This window comes from Mauremys reevesii, linkage group 2, assembly GCF_016161935.1.
Source record: "Mauremys reevesii isolate NIE-2019 linkage group 2, ASM1616193v1, whole genome shotgun sequence".
NCBI classification, from domain to species: domain Eukaryota; kingdom Metazoa; phylum Chordata; order Testudines; family Geoemydidae; genus Mauremys; species Mauremys reevesii.
The window spans coordinates 38,717,949-38,732,292 of NC_052624.1; the positions used below are offsets into that span (position 1 = coordinate 38,717,949).

Sequence of the window (14,344 nt, forward strand, 5' to 3'; positions counted from 1 at the left end):
GGGGAGGCTGCACAGGAGACAGCCAATTAGGAAAGGGCTTGTAGAGACAGCCAATCAGGGCCAGGCTGGGCCATATAAGAAGGGCTGCTGACCAGAGCAGCTTCAGTCACTCTCTGAAGTTTGAGAAGGGAGGACTGGCTGCCCTGAAGGAGGGATAAGAGACAGCACCATGGTCAGAGCAGTGCTGGCCATGTCAGGGGAGCATGAGTGAGCTTCTGGCAGACCGCTGCCCGACTGAAACCCAGATACAAGGGTGGAGAAGGTGTTAGGGCTGCAGGGAAGTGGCCCAGGGAAATAGATGGCGGGGGTTGGAGGTGATGCAGTGCATGGCTGCTGACTAGAGGGTCGCTGAGCCGAGACCTGGAGTAGCAGGCTTCCCCCACCCCCTCCCCCTTGGCCCCACTTGCCACTGAGGGGAGTGGCTAGAGTCTGGGCTGCCATTTGCCACTGACACAGGTGGCTAGACCTTCGACTGCAGCCTGCCACTGAGGCAAGTGGCTGGGCAGAGGACTGCTGGCCCCCTGGGAAGTGGAGGGAGAGAACTGAGTGGGGCACAGCAGGAGAGCTGTGTCCAGAAGAGGACACCACATTCCTGAGAGTGACACAGGTCTTGACGATGGCGGCGAGATGCCACTAGATGAGGGCGCACTGGCAAACCAGAGCTAATGCCCAGGATGGCCACCAGGAGGCACCGCAGTAGTGAGTACCGCCCCATTACAGGCAAATATAGTGCCAATCTATAAAATGGGAAATAAGGACAACCAGGGGAATTACAGACCAATCAGCTTAACTTCAGTACCCAGAAAGATAATGGAGCAAATAATTAAGCAATCAATTTGCAGACACCTAGAAGATAATAAGGTGATAAGTAACAGTCACCATGCATTTGTCAAGAATAAATCATGTCAAACCACACTAATAACTTTCTTTACAAGATAATAAGCCTTGTGGATAGAAAGGAAGCAGTAGATGTGGTATATATTGACTTTAGTAAGACTTTTGATACTGTCTCGCTTGACCGCCTCATAAACAAACTAGGGAAATACAACCTAGATGGAGTGACTATAAGGTGGGTGCATAACTAGTTGGAAATCCTTTCCCAGACAGTAGTTGTCAGTGATTCACAGTCAAACCGGAAGGGCATATTGAGTGGAGTCCCACAGGGATCAGTTCTGGTTAGGAGGATAGGATTAAAATTCATAATGATCTGGACAAACTGGAGAAATGGTCTGAAGTAAATAGGATGAAATTCAATCAGGACAAATGCAAAGTAGTCCACTTAGGAAGGAACACATACAAAACGGGAAATGACTGTCAAGGAGGGAGTGTTGCGGAAAGGGATCTGGGGGGGTCATAGTGGATCACAAGCTAAATATGAGTGAACGGTGTAACACTATTGCAAAAAAACCAAACATCATTCTGGGATGTATTAGCAGGAGTGTTGAAAGCAAGACACGAAAAGTAATTCTTCCACTCTACTGTGCTGATTAGGCCTCAACTAGAATATTATGTCCAGTTCTGGTGTGGACAAACTAGAGAAAGTGGACAAAAAGATGTAGACAAACTAGAGAGTCCACAAAAGAGCAACAAAAACAATAAAAGGTCAAGAAAACATAACATATGAGGGAAGATTGAAAAAACTGAGTTTGTTTAGTCTGGAGAAGAGAAGACTGAGAGGGGACATGATAACAGTTTTCAAGTACATAAAAGGTTGTTACAAGGAGGAAGGGAGAAAATTTGTTCTCCTTAACTTCTGAGGATAGGACAAGAAGCAATGGGCTTAAATTGCCGCAAGGGTGGTTTAGGTTGGACATTAGGAAAAACTCAACTGTCAGGGTGGTTAAGCACTGAAATAAATTTCCTAGGGAAGTTGGAGATTTTTAAGACCAGGTTGGACAAACACCTGTTAGGGATGGTCTAGATAATATTAGTCCTGCCTTGAGTGCAGGCAACTTGACTAGATGACCTCTCGAGGTCCTTTCCAGTCCTACGATTCTATGATTCATGGCTCCAGTATCCTTTCATCAAATCAGCAGATTATTACATGTTTTTTAAAAACATCTAGTCTAGTGGCTTGATTGCAATATCACTTATCTCTGCTCTTTTTTTGGCCTGCTTTCCATAATTAAAAATAATGTTAACATATGGCCCTTTATTGCTTATCATTCACAAGTTGTTTCTCTTTCCTAGAATGTAGTGGACATCTAAGTACACAAGTGACAACCATCTATGAGAAAAAAAAAAGTGGGGGAGGAAAGGGAATTTTTCTTCTGATGTGTTCCTTACCTATACGTACAGCTGGTCAAAAATTTTCAAACAAAAAGTTTTTTCATCAAAATCAATATTTTCTATCAGAAAATGTTGATTTCTATGAATTTTTTCAATTTTCCAAATGCATATTTCCAAGCTAATATAAATATGTCCTTTCAAAATATTGATTTGATCTGAAACATTCCATTGATGTGCACATGGAAACAATGAGACAGATATCCTAATATGGTTAAATGCAAAGGCTGCAACTTTACTTAAAACTACAGTGTTACCCAACTGGAGTGACAACCCAAAAATACTCAGCAGGGTTGTTCCAGTGCTGATCTCAAGGGGCACTAATGGCCCTCATGTACTACAATCCTGAGATTGAATGTGAAGGCCATGCCCCTCTATACTCTTAGGTCTGGCTCAGGGCCCCAATTGGAAGCCAGTCTTGACTCATCCATTCCTCCACACCAGAAATAGGAGAGATAAGACAAAGGGAGCCACAAGGTGCATGACACATAGAGGCAAACCCAATGTGCAAAATTATGCCCAGAACCAATACCCAAGCAGATTACAAAGGTCTGACTGAGTTACAAAGACCTCAGTCAGACCTTTTCTAACTAAACCACCACATGCATCTGTCAAAGTTGTGACAATTGTAACTTCAATGGTAATAAAGGTAATAATTGGAGATATACCAATCTCCTAGAACTGGAAGGGACCTTGAAAGGTTATTGAGTCCAGCCCCCTGCCTTCACTAGTAGGACCAATTTTTTGCCCCAGATCCCTGGGTGGCCTGCTCAAGGATTAAACTCACAACCCTGGGTTTAGCAGGCCAATGTTCAAACCACTGAGCTATCCCTCCCCCCATAAATGCCATAAACATGCCAGATGGAGGGTAAAAAAATCCACACGGCAGTTTGCCATTTTTGCCATATGGGAAAAATCCCTTCCAGAACATAAAACTGGTGACCAGCCAAGCCCCCAGAATCAACAGAGATCCAGAAACTAGATTAAGGGTGGGGCTGAAACAGGAAGTTCACAATGAGCAAACAGTATCAACTGACCTCCTCCTCCCCCCCCCGCACACTTCACCTCCACTAAGTGGGAGCCAATCACATGGATGAAGTACCATTTCCACCACCCAGAGTATATTTTGAAACTACACATTTTGTTTCTATTCGTTGCAATTGAAAATGTCAGCAATCAGAAGAACAAGCTGTTTCCTATGCAACTTGGAACGTGCATTATCACTTGTGCTTTTCTAATTCCAGCCAAAACCATCTCATTTTGAAAATCACTAAGTTTGGAAGAAGGGTAGACAACCCGGCAGCAAAATTCAGTCAAGAACAGTAGTGGGCATAGGAATGAGCCATAGCTATTGATCTAACTGACCTAGTAGACTTCTCCTTCCCAAAGCAATTAAATCCCCAAATGAATAATCAAGGTAGGTGAAAAGCTTACTCTACAACACATGGCCAAGGCAACAATCGACAAAAACTGAACAACTCAGTAACAATTTCCAACTCTGAGCAATATCCAAGGCACTCAATATCATGCTGATGTTTTCTCTGCCCATTACTCCCCTTTTTACACCAAACCTGGCCCTAGGGCTTTCCCTGTTGCCCCCTTTGACCTGAGAGCTAGTCAAAATTCAGGGCTCCAAACTGGGAAGTTCCAGTTTGAAGTAAAAATTTATGGTGACTGGTATCTTCTTGATGCAATCTTCTTCATTTCAAGGAATGTACGAAGTCCTGACTCTCAAACACAGAATGAACCAAGAATAAGAGGAACAGTTTCTTAGCTTGCAGCCCTCAAGCCTCTTTACCCAGTACCAGACCCAAAGCTCTCTCTAACTTTTTCCTGGATAACACTGTGCTTACAGGCTCCTGCATGGCTTTCTTGCCCCGCTCCCCCCCTCTCTCTGTTCTTGTCTGTTCTCTGTTTCTGTCTATTCTCTCTGACACCCCCATCCACTTGGACACAATACCCAGTCAACCTGTCTGCCGACCTGGTGCTACTTTCTGGACAGACTCTATTAGACTTTGTTTTGGACGTGACTCCTTAACAGTCTCTTACAACTATCTTAAATGGATTCATTTACATATAAGTTTGAGTGAGGTTTTAATTCAATCCATAACAAGATTATATTCAATTCATAACACTCTGTACAGGAAGGAAAGATAGGAGAGCCCTGTGGTGCTGTCACAGTAAGTGTTCTCACTAACTCAAAACATCTTCCTAACCCTAATCAAGTACTTGTGTATGACTATTGATTTTGGAGTTCTTTAGGCAAACAATTAAGCATCCAACATACTTCCTTTCTATGCAAAAAAATAAAACCAAGTATGCATGCAGAACTTGCACAAAGAGGAACTAAAAGATGTTCAAACTCCAATTTAAATGCAGTGCACATTTCAATTCAATTCAAAGTCAAGTGTTTCCATATTTAGGGCCTGGTTCACTTCCCACAGACACAGGTATAAATTATGAGTAACTCCTTTCAAAACAATGAATTTATCCCAGTGTGAAACTGGTAGAAGTGAGAGTAGAATCAAGCTGCCAATGTAAAAAATGTCTTTCACATTCCTTCCAAGTAGGTTGCATACTGCATGCCTGGTCACAATAAAAACAAATCCAGATGTCACACAACAAAAAGCACAGTATGTACTACTGGCATTAATGTTTAGATATCAATATATTATGTAGTAGGCTAAATTAATATAGAAAATGAGGTATGAGAATGAGTTTTAGTTCCAGGTTTTAAGAACTAGATACCTGTTTGTATACACACAGATTCTACTGTAGTTACTCTCTGCCCTAGAGTCACTTGTTCTCATTCACAATAAGGACTGGTCTACACTACAGATTTAGATCAATGTAACTCTGTAATTGTCTACACTGAAATGTAGCTCCCTTCGGTGCTCTATGTAGGTTCCATCAACTTCCACCTCTGCGAGAGGTGTAGCACTTAGGTCGATTTAGTTAGGTTGACACAGTATCTGTGTAGATACTGCATTGGTTATATCGACTGTTGCTGCCTTCAGAAGCCATCCCACAATGAACCACACTGACAGTTAAATCGGTGCAAGTCCTCCTAGTCAGGACATGCACCGATGACACATGGAGCATAGTGTGGATGAGCAAAAGCGATTTAATTACTGCAGTGGCTATACATCAACATAACTTAGGGAGACTTATTTTTGTAGTGTAGACTGTAGTGCAAAGGGGCCTTAAATGGATGTAAACCTTTACGCCCACACTAAGGTTTCTCTAAATAGCCAAAATGATGTAACAGGGCCTTAGTGTCAATGAGAATGTGGCCTTTTGTCCCTAAACATAGTCCTTATGGAAACAAAACATGGCACCATCTTACCTCTAATATTGCCTTAGATCAGTTAAATAAAGGAATTCATTTTTTGCTAATATTTTCTTTTCAATTAAATTTCTGATTAATTGGCATCACACAGTCAAATGAATGAACATCTCGAATACATTTGCAAGAATACCAACCCCAATATGACCCACAAGACAAAGTAAAACTTAAATGTTTTATGACACATAAAGCATTTTTTTAAAAGGACACTGGATTTCCAGTTGTGCTCTATAATAAATTTGTATTCCACTAACTGATACCTACTTTTCAACCTATGAGCATTAGGCTCTTCACCCAAATATTTTGATGGGATATTCAGTTTAATGTCATGTAGTGAAAGGTTTTTCACAAAAAAATAAAAAGATAAGCTGTTCCATATTCCCAATTGGCTTTGCAATCGGCACAAGCATAGTTTCATTGTATTAAAATGCTGAAAGAACCAAGTAACAGCTGTTTCAAAATACCATGTGTTCATCTTCAAAGATGATAACCAGGCATTTTGCTATGGGGAAATGTGGCTGCAGCAGAACAAAATGTTTGGGAACATATTTAATCAAATGACAAATGTGTTTCAAAGTAAATTTGATCAGAGTCTTACTTACGTTTGGGTTTAGTTTACATTAGTGTAATCTCTCATTCTCTCAGCATTTTATGGTGCTCTAGTAAGTAGATTACAGACTAAAAGAATCATACCTGAAAAGGCTTAGCACTTGTAATGTTGAGTGTTTGCCGTATCCATCTGTTGCCCTGATTTCCAAACTTTTGCCACAGCAGATAACCCTTTGAGTTGCTCAAAATTCTCCAGAAGACTGACAGCCTATAAATGTGTTTTCCAAACATATGATAATGAAAGCGGAAAATGCAGCTTTTATTGCCATGAGTGGAAATCCCATTAAATATCGGACTCAGCAAAACTGCTCTATTTTGGAACACTTGCGGTTCTGAGGATTCTATGTAGAGATAATGCCCCTTGACTGTGCCCAAAGTATGATCCTTTATTGGTCCTGTGGCAAATGTGGAAGTTGGGCCCTGGTTTCTGGTCCAGTCAAAGTCATCATCCATGTCCTGGTTCCAGTTGCATAGCCCATTTTCAAAATTACACTGTAGCTCAGGTTCTGAAATATGTAGATACAAACCTTGTCAAATGAAAGCAATATGCTACATCAAACAACGTGATCTACTAGAATTTGCTTTTTCTCCTCAGAGTTAACCTCAGTGTAATTAATTATATTTAACCCAGTCTGAACAAGAAACAAGGACTAGATGCTTTCCTCACATATATGTGGCAATATAAACATACTCAATGGGAGTTATGCTAAAGTAACATGGCAAATTCTGGCCCTAAATTGATTTGATCTGTTTGCTATCACTTATAATCACTTAAAATCTATCTTTTGTAGTTAATAAACTGGTTTTATGTTTTAATCTAAACCAGTGTGCCTTTAAGTGAAGTGCCTGGGGAAAAATCTTAGCTTGAATAACATAAGTTTGTTGCATATTCCTCTCCACTTTGAAGGAGAGGCAAACTGAGTAATACATTTGTACTGGTCGGGGTTTTGATCAGGGCAGGACAGTACAGCTCTGGGGTCCTAGCTTGGGAAGCTGGGGGTTATCTTGGCTGTAGCCTCTCTATTGTTGGTTCATGTAGTGGCTGGTCAAAGCCTGCATGTAACTGCAGCTAGGTGTGTCCCTGCCTCTGTGAATGCTGGTGGTAGTGTAGGACTGGGAGTGGTCCGTAGCCTGTCACAGCAGCACAGTGCTGAGAGGGAGCCCAGGCTGGTGAGTCAGAGGGCTCAGTGGAACCCCAGTTCCAGGTGGTACCCTGCGGGGGGGGGGGGAGAACCATCTCACTATTACCTCCATCATATACAGAATTGGGGGATATTATTCCCCACAGTATGTCAACATCTTATATGAATATAGATTTTCACCATACTTCATCTATTTAAGGAAAGTTAACATATTAAACAACAACAACAAAAAACCCTAGCACACATCGTACTACCACTCTGAGAATTATATTCTGAACAAGCAGTGCCTTTCTATATTTCATAGAAAATACAGAAATATGGCCTCATTTCTAATAAAGACGATTGATCTGTGCGTATTTGTTTTCATTTTCTACAAGAGCTAACTTCTAGGGCTCATCAGGTATATATGGCACCAGTCAATCATTTTAAGATTGTATTTCAACAACAGATCTATTCATCCCTAGTGTAAGCAATGCAACTTCCAGGTCTTAAATTGGTCATTATTATTACTTTTTTAATGGACAAGGAACAGAACTGAAAGTACTTACTGCAATTTTCCTCATCAGATCCGTCCCCACAATCATCCACGAGATCACACACCAATAAACTGTTGATGCAAGCCTTTGTGTCTCGGCACCAGAAACGATCAGCACCTTCACAGCTTACTGCTGGAGGTGGAAGAGCACAGTTCTCAAAATGTATGTCATCAATTGCTGAGACACCATCATAAAATCCAAGGCTGACTTTATACAGTGATAATTGGAAGGGCCATGGGAGGCGGCCAAGCTGAATGAAAGCCTTTAACCACTGCTCTCCTTGATTATAGTATACCCTCCAGAGGACAGTAGCGTTTTTCAGTCCATCAACATGTAATTGCATCTCTGCTGCTCCAACTGACTGTCCATAATTGTAATACCTGAAAAGGCAGTAGAAAATTCAAAAGGTGCAAATGATGAGGATGAATCATGTTAAATATACTGGACCAGTATCAGCTCTGTTATAATTCTATGGAATTTAATGGAATCACCCCTGGAATGAAGTCAGTCCACAGTGCCTACATCCAGTTCAGCAGCAATTAACACCATTCTTTATGTGATCTCATTGTCATATCATAGCTATATTAGCTTATCTGCTCTGGCAGACTTGGCTGATATATGAATCATGGACACTTCTGAACAAGTTAAGACTATGATGGAGGAAGGATTCTTAATTAAGTTAGAATCCCCAACTGTACAGAGAAATTCTCCTTCATAGTAAGCAATTAACAAAACACACAGGCAAAATATTAATTGTATGAATGTAATTCAACAGATAAATTTAAAGTGTCATTAAAGGAAAGCAAAACATGTGATGTATACAAGAACTGGGATTATTTAGTCTGCAGAAGAGAAGAATGAGGAGGGATTTGATAGCTTCTTTCAACTACCTGAAAGGGGGTTCCAAAGAGGATGGACCTAGACTGTTCTCAGTGGTACCAGATGACAGAACAAGGAGTAATGGTCTCAAGTTGCAGTGGGGGAGGTTTAGGTTGGATATTAGGAAAAACTTTTTCACTAGGAGGGTGGTGAAGCACTGGAATGGGTTACCTAGGGAGGAGGTGGAATCTCCTTCCTTAGAGATTTTTAAGGTCAAGCTTGACAAAGCCCTGGCTGGGATGATTTAGTTAGGAATTGGTCCTGCTTTGAGCAGGGGGTTGGACTAGATGACCTCCTGAGGTCCCTTCCAACCCTGATATTCTATGATTTCTCTGAACATGTCTTCCTTTCACTGTAATTATTAATGGCACTTTGCACTTCATCTAACGATCTCAAAGCACTTTACAAACATTAATGCTTATGACATCCCCATGAATTTAGTATTACTATATCCCTCTTACACATAGAGAAACAAATTATGTGACTGGTCCAACAGTGACACAGCAAGTCAGTGCCAGAACTGGGAATGAGACCAGAACTTTTAACCTCCAGTCTCATAATCTAACCATTGAACAGACTTGTCTCCCATTGACGACAGTACCACTCTTTGATGATGAGAGAGATGAGGTCATTTCCAATGGACTCTTTCTTCAGAAAACCAATTCTGAATTTTTTCACTGAACAAAATTTCAGGAATGACAAACTGGTTCATTTAAAAATAAGCACCACCCTGAACTTTAACACACAAATCTTGGTTAACTTTCCCCACCATCCTGCATTTAACTTTTTTTTTTTGTTCACTAAATAATTTGATAAAGCCTGTCTTTCTGAGATTTGCAGCCTGATTTAGAATTTCCCAGAGGCCTTGATGAGCCATTAGCCTTTTGTGTGGTTAGCTATTCCAAACTGAACCTCCTTAACATTTTGAGATTGATCCATCCTTGATAGAAATGTATTATTGGAATCATCATCGGATTTCTGTGTACTCTGCGGAAAAAAACATTTTAAAGGATTATGTCTTAAAGATCAAAAACTAAAACCACTCTGTGTCTCAGGTCTGGTTTTCCAAATGCTTCAGCTTATTGTTGCTTAGTGGTTACAACAAAGACTGTGCGACTAAATAGTAAAATGAGGCAATAAATATTGCCGAGGGAGATGTACACTACTGGAAATTCTAACCTTAATTTCAGTCCAACAGAAGCAATGTCAGATGTTCCATAAATTTAAAATAAAACTTAATTCATACCAGAAGGACACTGTGCAACCTGATCCAGCCTGGTTGAACTTGGGGCTTCGTATTTGAGCAACCTGTGAAATGCTGCTGCTGCTTCTCAGAATGAACATAAAATGACCTGTTTGGGGAAAAAAATAGAAAAGAACTTTTCATACACAGAGCCAGTGTAATACAGAAGATTTCAGCTGGGGTTATTGCACCTGATTTAATAGCAGGCAGTTCAGTGTATGTGTATGATAGGGAAAATATCCCCCACCCCGCTTATAGGCCCAGAATTTTGAGCGTACCTTAACCCCCACCCCCCGTTGCTGCTTGGCATAATTTGTAGGCCTTAACCCCTTGCCCTACTAGCATATATGAGCAATGGGTTTAATACTTCTGCAAAATGTATTTGTCTGTATAAAGGGCACCAGGAAGTAAAGCAAAAAAGAGGAACCAAGCGGCCCTAAGATGCCCAGCTGTAATATGCAGAGTCTAGCAAGAGCTTTTGCAGAAGTAACCGCAAGCAGGGGTCCAAAGGCAGGGAGACTACCAACGAAAACTGCCAAAGAACAATAACAGGAAAAACCAAATATGGAAAAGTACTGAGCTAGCTTGCTTAATTTGCCATTGATAATCCCAAATAAGGGAATCTAAGTAAGTGTTAATTTGCAGTTTTAGCCTTTATAAGCTTGGTGAAATCTGTTAAAGACGGGGCCAGTTATCCCCTTGCGTGGGGCCATGCTGACCCTTCTTGTATGCATACTCGTACTCTAATAAAGGTGCCTCGGGCTGCCTGATCCAAAATCAACCATGTGGTCAATTTTCCACAACAATTTGGGGGCTCATCCGGGATCCACAGATGACATCCCTGGATCGGAAGACCGCGGGCAGTTCCCTTCCAACCCCTGGGCCCATCTGAGAGGTAAGAGACCTTTTGAAATCTCTGCTGCAGGGGTTTGGGAGAGGACTGGTCCGTAGGCTCCGGCTGGGGTAAGTCACGAGCTGGATCTGGACCCTTGTGATTGTCAGGCACGCTTGACGCCCTTATTCAGGCCTCAGTAGTTGTCCGTTTGTCTGTTTGTCTTAGGTCTGAGGTTAGGCTGAGTTTCAGCCTCAGTTTCAGGTTAGGCTGAGTTCTAGTCTCAGTCTCAGGTTGTGCCGGCAGCCCCACACCTCGGACCGACTGCGCTCCTTAGGTCCGGAGGTAGACTGATCCCCTAGTTGGGGGTTCAGGGTCCCGGAGCCACTAGGTTGGGAGGGACCAGGGGACTGTTTCGCCCTGGCGGCTGTGCCAGGAAACGTGCCTGTATGTGTGAAGGCCGTGCGGCCGGTGTGATTGCTGGTTGTGGGAAGACGCCCAAGCCTCCTGCGAAGCGAAAGCTCGTGACCGGGAGTGTCTTGAAAGCAAGCCCCACAACCTTGCTTGAAGAGAGATTGTAAAGGTTTCCCCGACTGGCAGGCCTTGGTGAGTGGCTAACCAGTCGAGGTACTTGTGTATTCCCCGTCCCATTACCCTTCCCTTCCACGTCCCCATGACCCTGTGACCGCTCCTTGAGCACTGCCTTACAAAAGGCCGCAGAGTCCCTTTTGCCCCCCCCCCTCGGAGCCAAAAGCTCCCTTCCTTCCTCGGAGAGGAGGGAAGCCCCAGGAAGCTGTACCGTAAGCTCAGAAGCTACTGAGCACCACTGGCTTGAAGGCTGGTGCCCAGGGCTGAAGAGAGACGTGCGGGGACCACGGGCTTTTCCGTTTAGCCCGCCCTACCTTACCCACTTACCCTGTAGGTTCGGCAGAGGAGGCAGTATTTCCCTTGGGACCTACCCCTTGTGTTCCTGCCATGGGCAGGCCTGGTTAAGCCATTGGTGTTAGAACCGTGGCAATCCTAACAAGCATTCCTTGTGTGATTGGCTTGCGTGAAACCGAGCTGGAGTGAGTATGGGGAACCGAGGGTCAAAAGACCCGCCGGTCCCACCCAAAAGCACGCCTGCTGCATATAGGTATTTGAATTATGATCAGTCGACTGTTAAATACTTAAAGAAGTGGAATTGGTATGCCAGAGATGATCCAAAACTGCAGTTTCCTCTGGAAGGAAGCTTCAACCTTAACAAGATTGTACACCTCAGGGGTGCACTCCTTGTCAACGCCGTGCCTGTGTTGTGAAGGTTGTTTCGCGTCCGTCATAGGTTTGGGGTTAGAACCCCCGAGGTAGAAGCCACTATGGACCCTGGGAAGTAAGTAACCCCGGAGTGGCCCTAGAGATAAGGTTGGCCAAGGCTCCCGTCAGCAATAGATAGACAGTGGAGGGGCCGTAAAACTAGCTGCCAGTAATTGGAGCTACAAGCCTGTAGGTGTGCCAGTGAATGCTGAAATAATTAAGAGTTACACCCTGACTGATGGTGACAGGGGCGAAGGGGCACACGGTAATACAGAAGATTTCAGCAGGGGTTATTGCCCCAATTTAATGGCAGGCAGTTCAGTGTATGTGTATCTGCATCAAGGACCTGTTTATGTCTTACCTTCGGATTTGTTACAGGTATGATCCTCTGGTGGGGCTTGTTTTTGAAAAGCAGATGGAAGTGCACTTCTGGAGCTTCTTACCCAGTCAAATCCATCTGCACTAACAGTCTCAAACCAGCCACAGCTGTCTGTTTCAAAGTCACATTTAGCAGCTGAAATATTGAAAGAGATAAGTCACTTTGTAGCTCTGAACACCACCACCACCACCTAATTAGACTGTGGAAAAACTTTCCAAAATGTAAGTAAAAGAACAAGGCTCAAAACCAAAACATTTCTACAATGTGCCAGGCAGGTGTCCAGGAAAAAGACAGGTGGGTTACAGGGTATGAGAGTAGGTGAATTTATATTTATTTCAATTACAGTAGCACATAGTCATCAGCAAGGCTCAGGCCTTCACTGGCCCAGGCACTGTGCACATGAGCATGCACATTGTACGATTTGTAGTCTAAATAAACAAGAGAGGCAAAAAGTGGAAGTAATATTATTATCCTCTTTTTATAGATTGGGAACTGAGGCATGAAGAGATTCAAGATCTCACAGAAAGTCTATGTCAGAAACAGGAATTGAACCCATATCTTCCAAATCCCACTCAATACTTCGATTAGTAGTAAGATCTACCTTATCATTATCAAGCATCATAGGTAAGGCTGAGATTTAGTCACGGAGGTCACGGATTCTGAGTCTTCCCATGATCTCTGTAACTTCTGCAGCAGCCAGTGCTGGCTCAAGGGCTTACCCGGGGGTGGGGTGCGCTCCCTGGCTCCCACCGGCATGTCTCTGCAGCTCCTAGGCAGAGTGGCCAGGGGGCTCCGTGCACTGCCTGCCCCCATAGGTGCCACGCTCACATCTCCCATTGACTGCGGTTTCCATCCAAGTGCAGAGGCGGCACTTGTGGCGGGAGCAGCACACAGAGCCACCCTGGCCGCCCCTCCTCCTAGGAACTGAAGAGACATGCTGATTGGAGCCAGGTAGGGAGCCTGCTGCCCGCACTCCCCCAGCACCAATGGGGGGCCCGGGCCATGTGCTGCTGACTGCCCCACCCCCCAGCATGAGTCCCAAGCCGCGTGCCACTGCCTGTACCCCGGCACCAGCCCCAGCAGGGGTCCCGGGCCACACCACCACTCGCTCCCCCTCCAGCACCAGTGGGGAGTCCAGGCTGTATGCTGCTGACTGCCTCCCCCCCAGCACCAGTGGGGTCCCAGGCCACCCTCCCCAGCACCCACGACATCCCCAGCCTGGCCCCCCCGCGTTAAGTGTGAAAATACATTCACTGCATCCCCAAAATGATAAGACAGAGGGGTTAATTTAAAGGAAAAGTAAAAATTTAAGAAAATGTGTGTAATGCTAAATGAAGTATATCTAAATATTCAAGCAAGTGAAAAGATGACAGGATAAATGAGAAGTGTTGAGGCAAATTACTGAAATCTTGACAAATATGTGACACCAAAAAATGAGAAAATAACAGACTCCACTCTCTTAAATATAATTGCTCAAATTTAATGGTATTTTATTCCTGCAATATATACATTCTTTTTATAAAAGAGAGTTTAAAAGAGAATCGTTCAAGTAGTTATTTTATACAGAGATTTATTATTTATTCATATAAACTGGATTTAATAAAACTGTGGACAGCCATGGTAACATAAGCATCACTCACATTCTCCTCAAAGAATACCTGAAACTTCAGCAAGTAGCACACTTTCTGGCTATAAAACTCAATTGCATCTGATCACAACACAGAAGTTAATGTACATTTTAAACTCAAATTTATCCAAGTGCCTTGGAAAAGGTGTTGTTAATTTACAGCAATAAACAA

General features: G+C 43.2%; 1 protein-coding gene across 1 annotated transcript in view; it reads right to left on the reverse strand.

The window, feature by feature from the left end:
• MALRD1 (MAM and LDL receptor class A domain containing 1) overlaps positions 1–14,344 on the reverse strand; it is a 476,497-nt gene that overhangs the window by 310,683 nt on the left and 151,470 nt on the right. Inside the window, exons 16-19 of the mRNA XM_039526296.1 lie at positions 12,528–12,680; positions 10,045–10,150; positions 7,932–8,299; positions 6,326–6,747 (exon numbers count right to left, since the gene is read on the reverse strand). Coding sequence (XP_039382230.1) covers positions 6,326–6,747; positions 7,932–8,299; positions 10,045–10,150; positions 12,528–12,680 — 1,049 coding nt within the window. The remainder of the gene's footprint in view (positions 1–6,325; positions 6,748–7,931; positions 8,300–10,044; positions 10,151–12,527; positions 12,681–14,344) is intronic.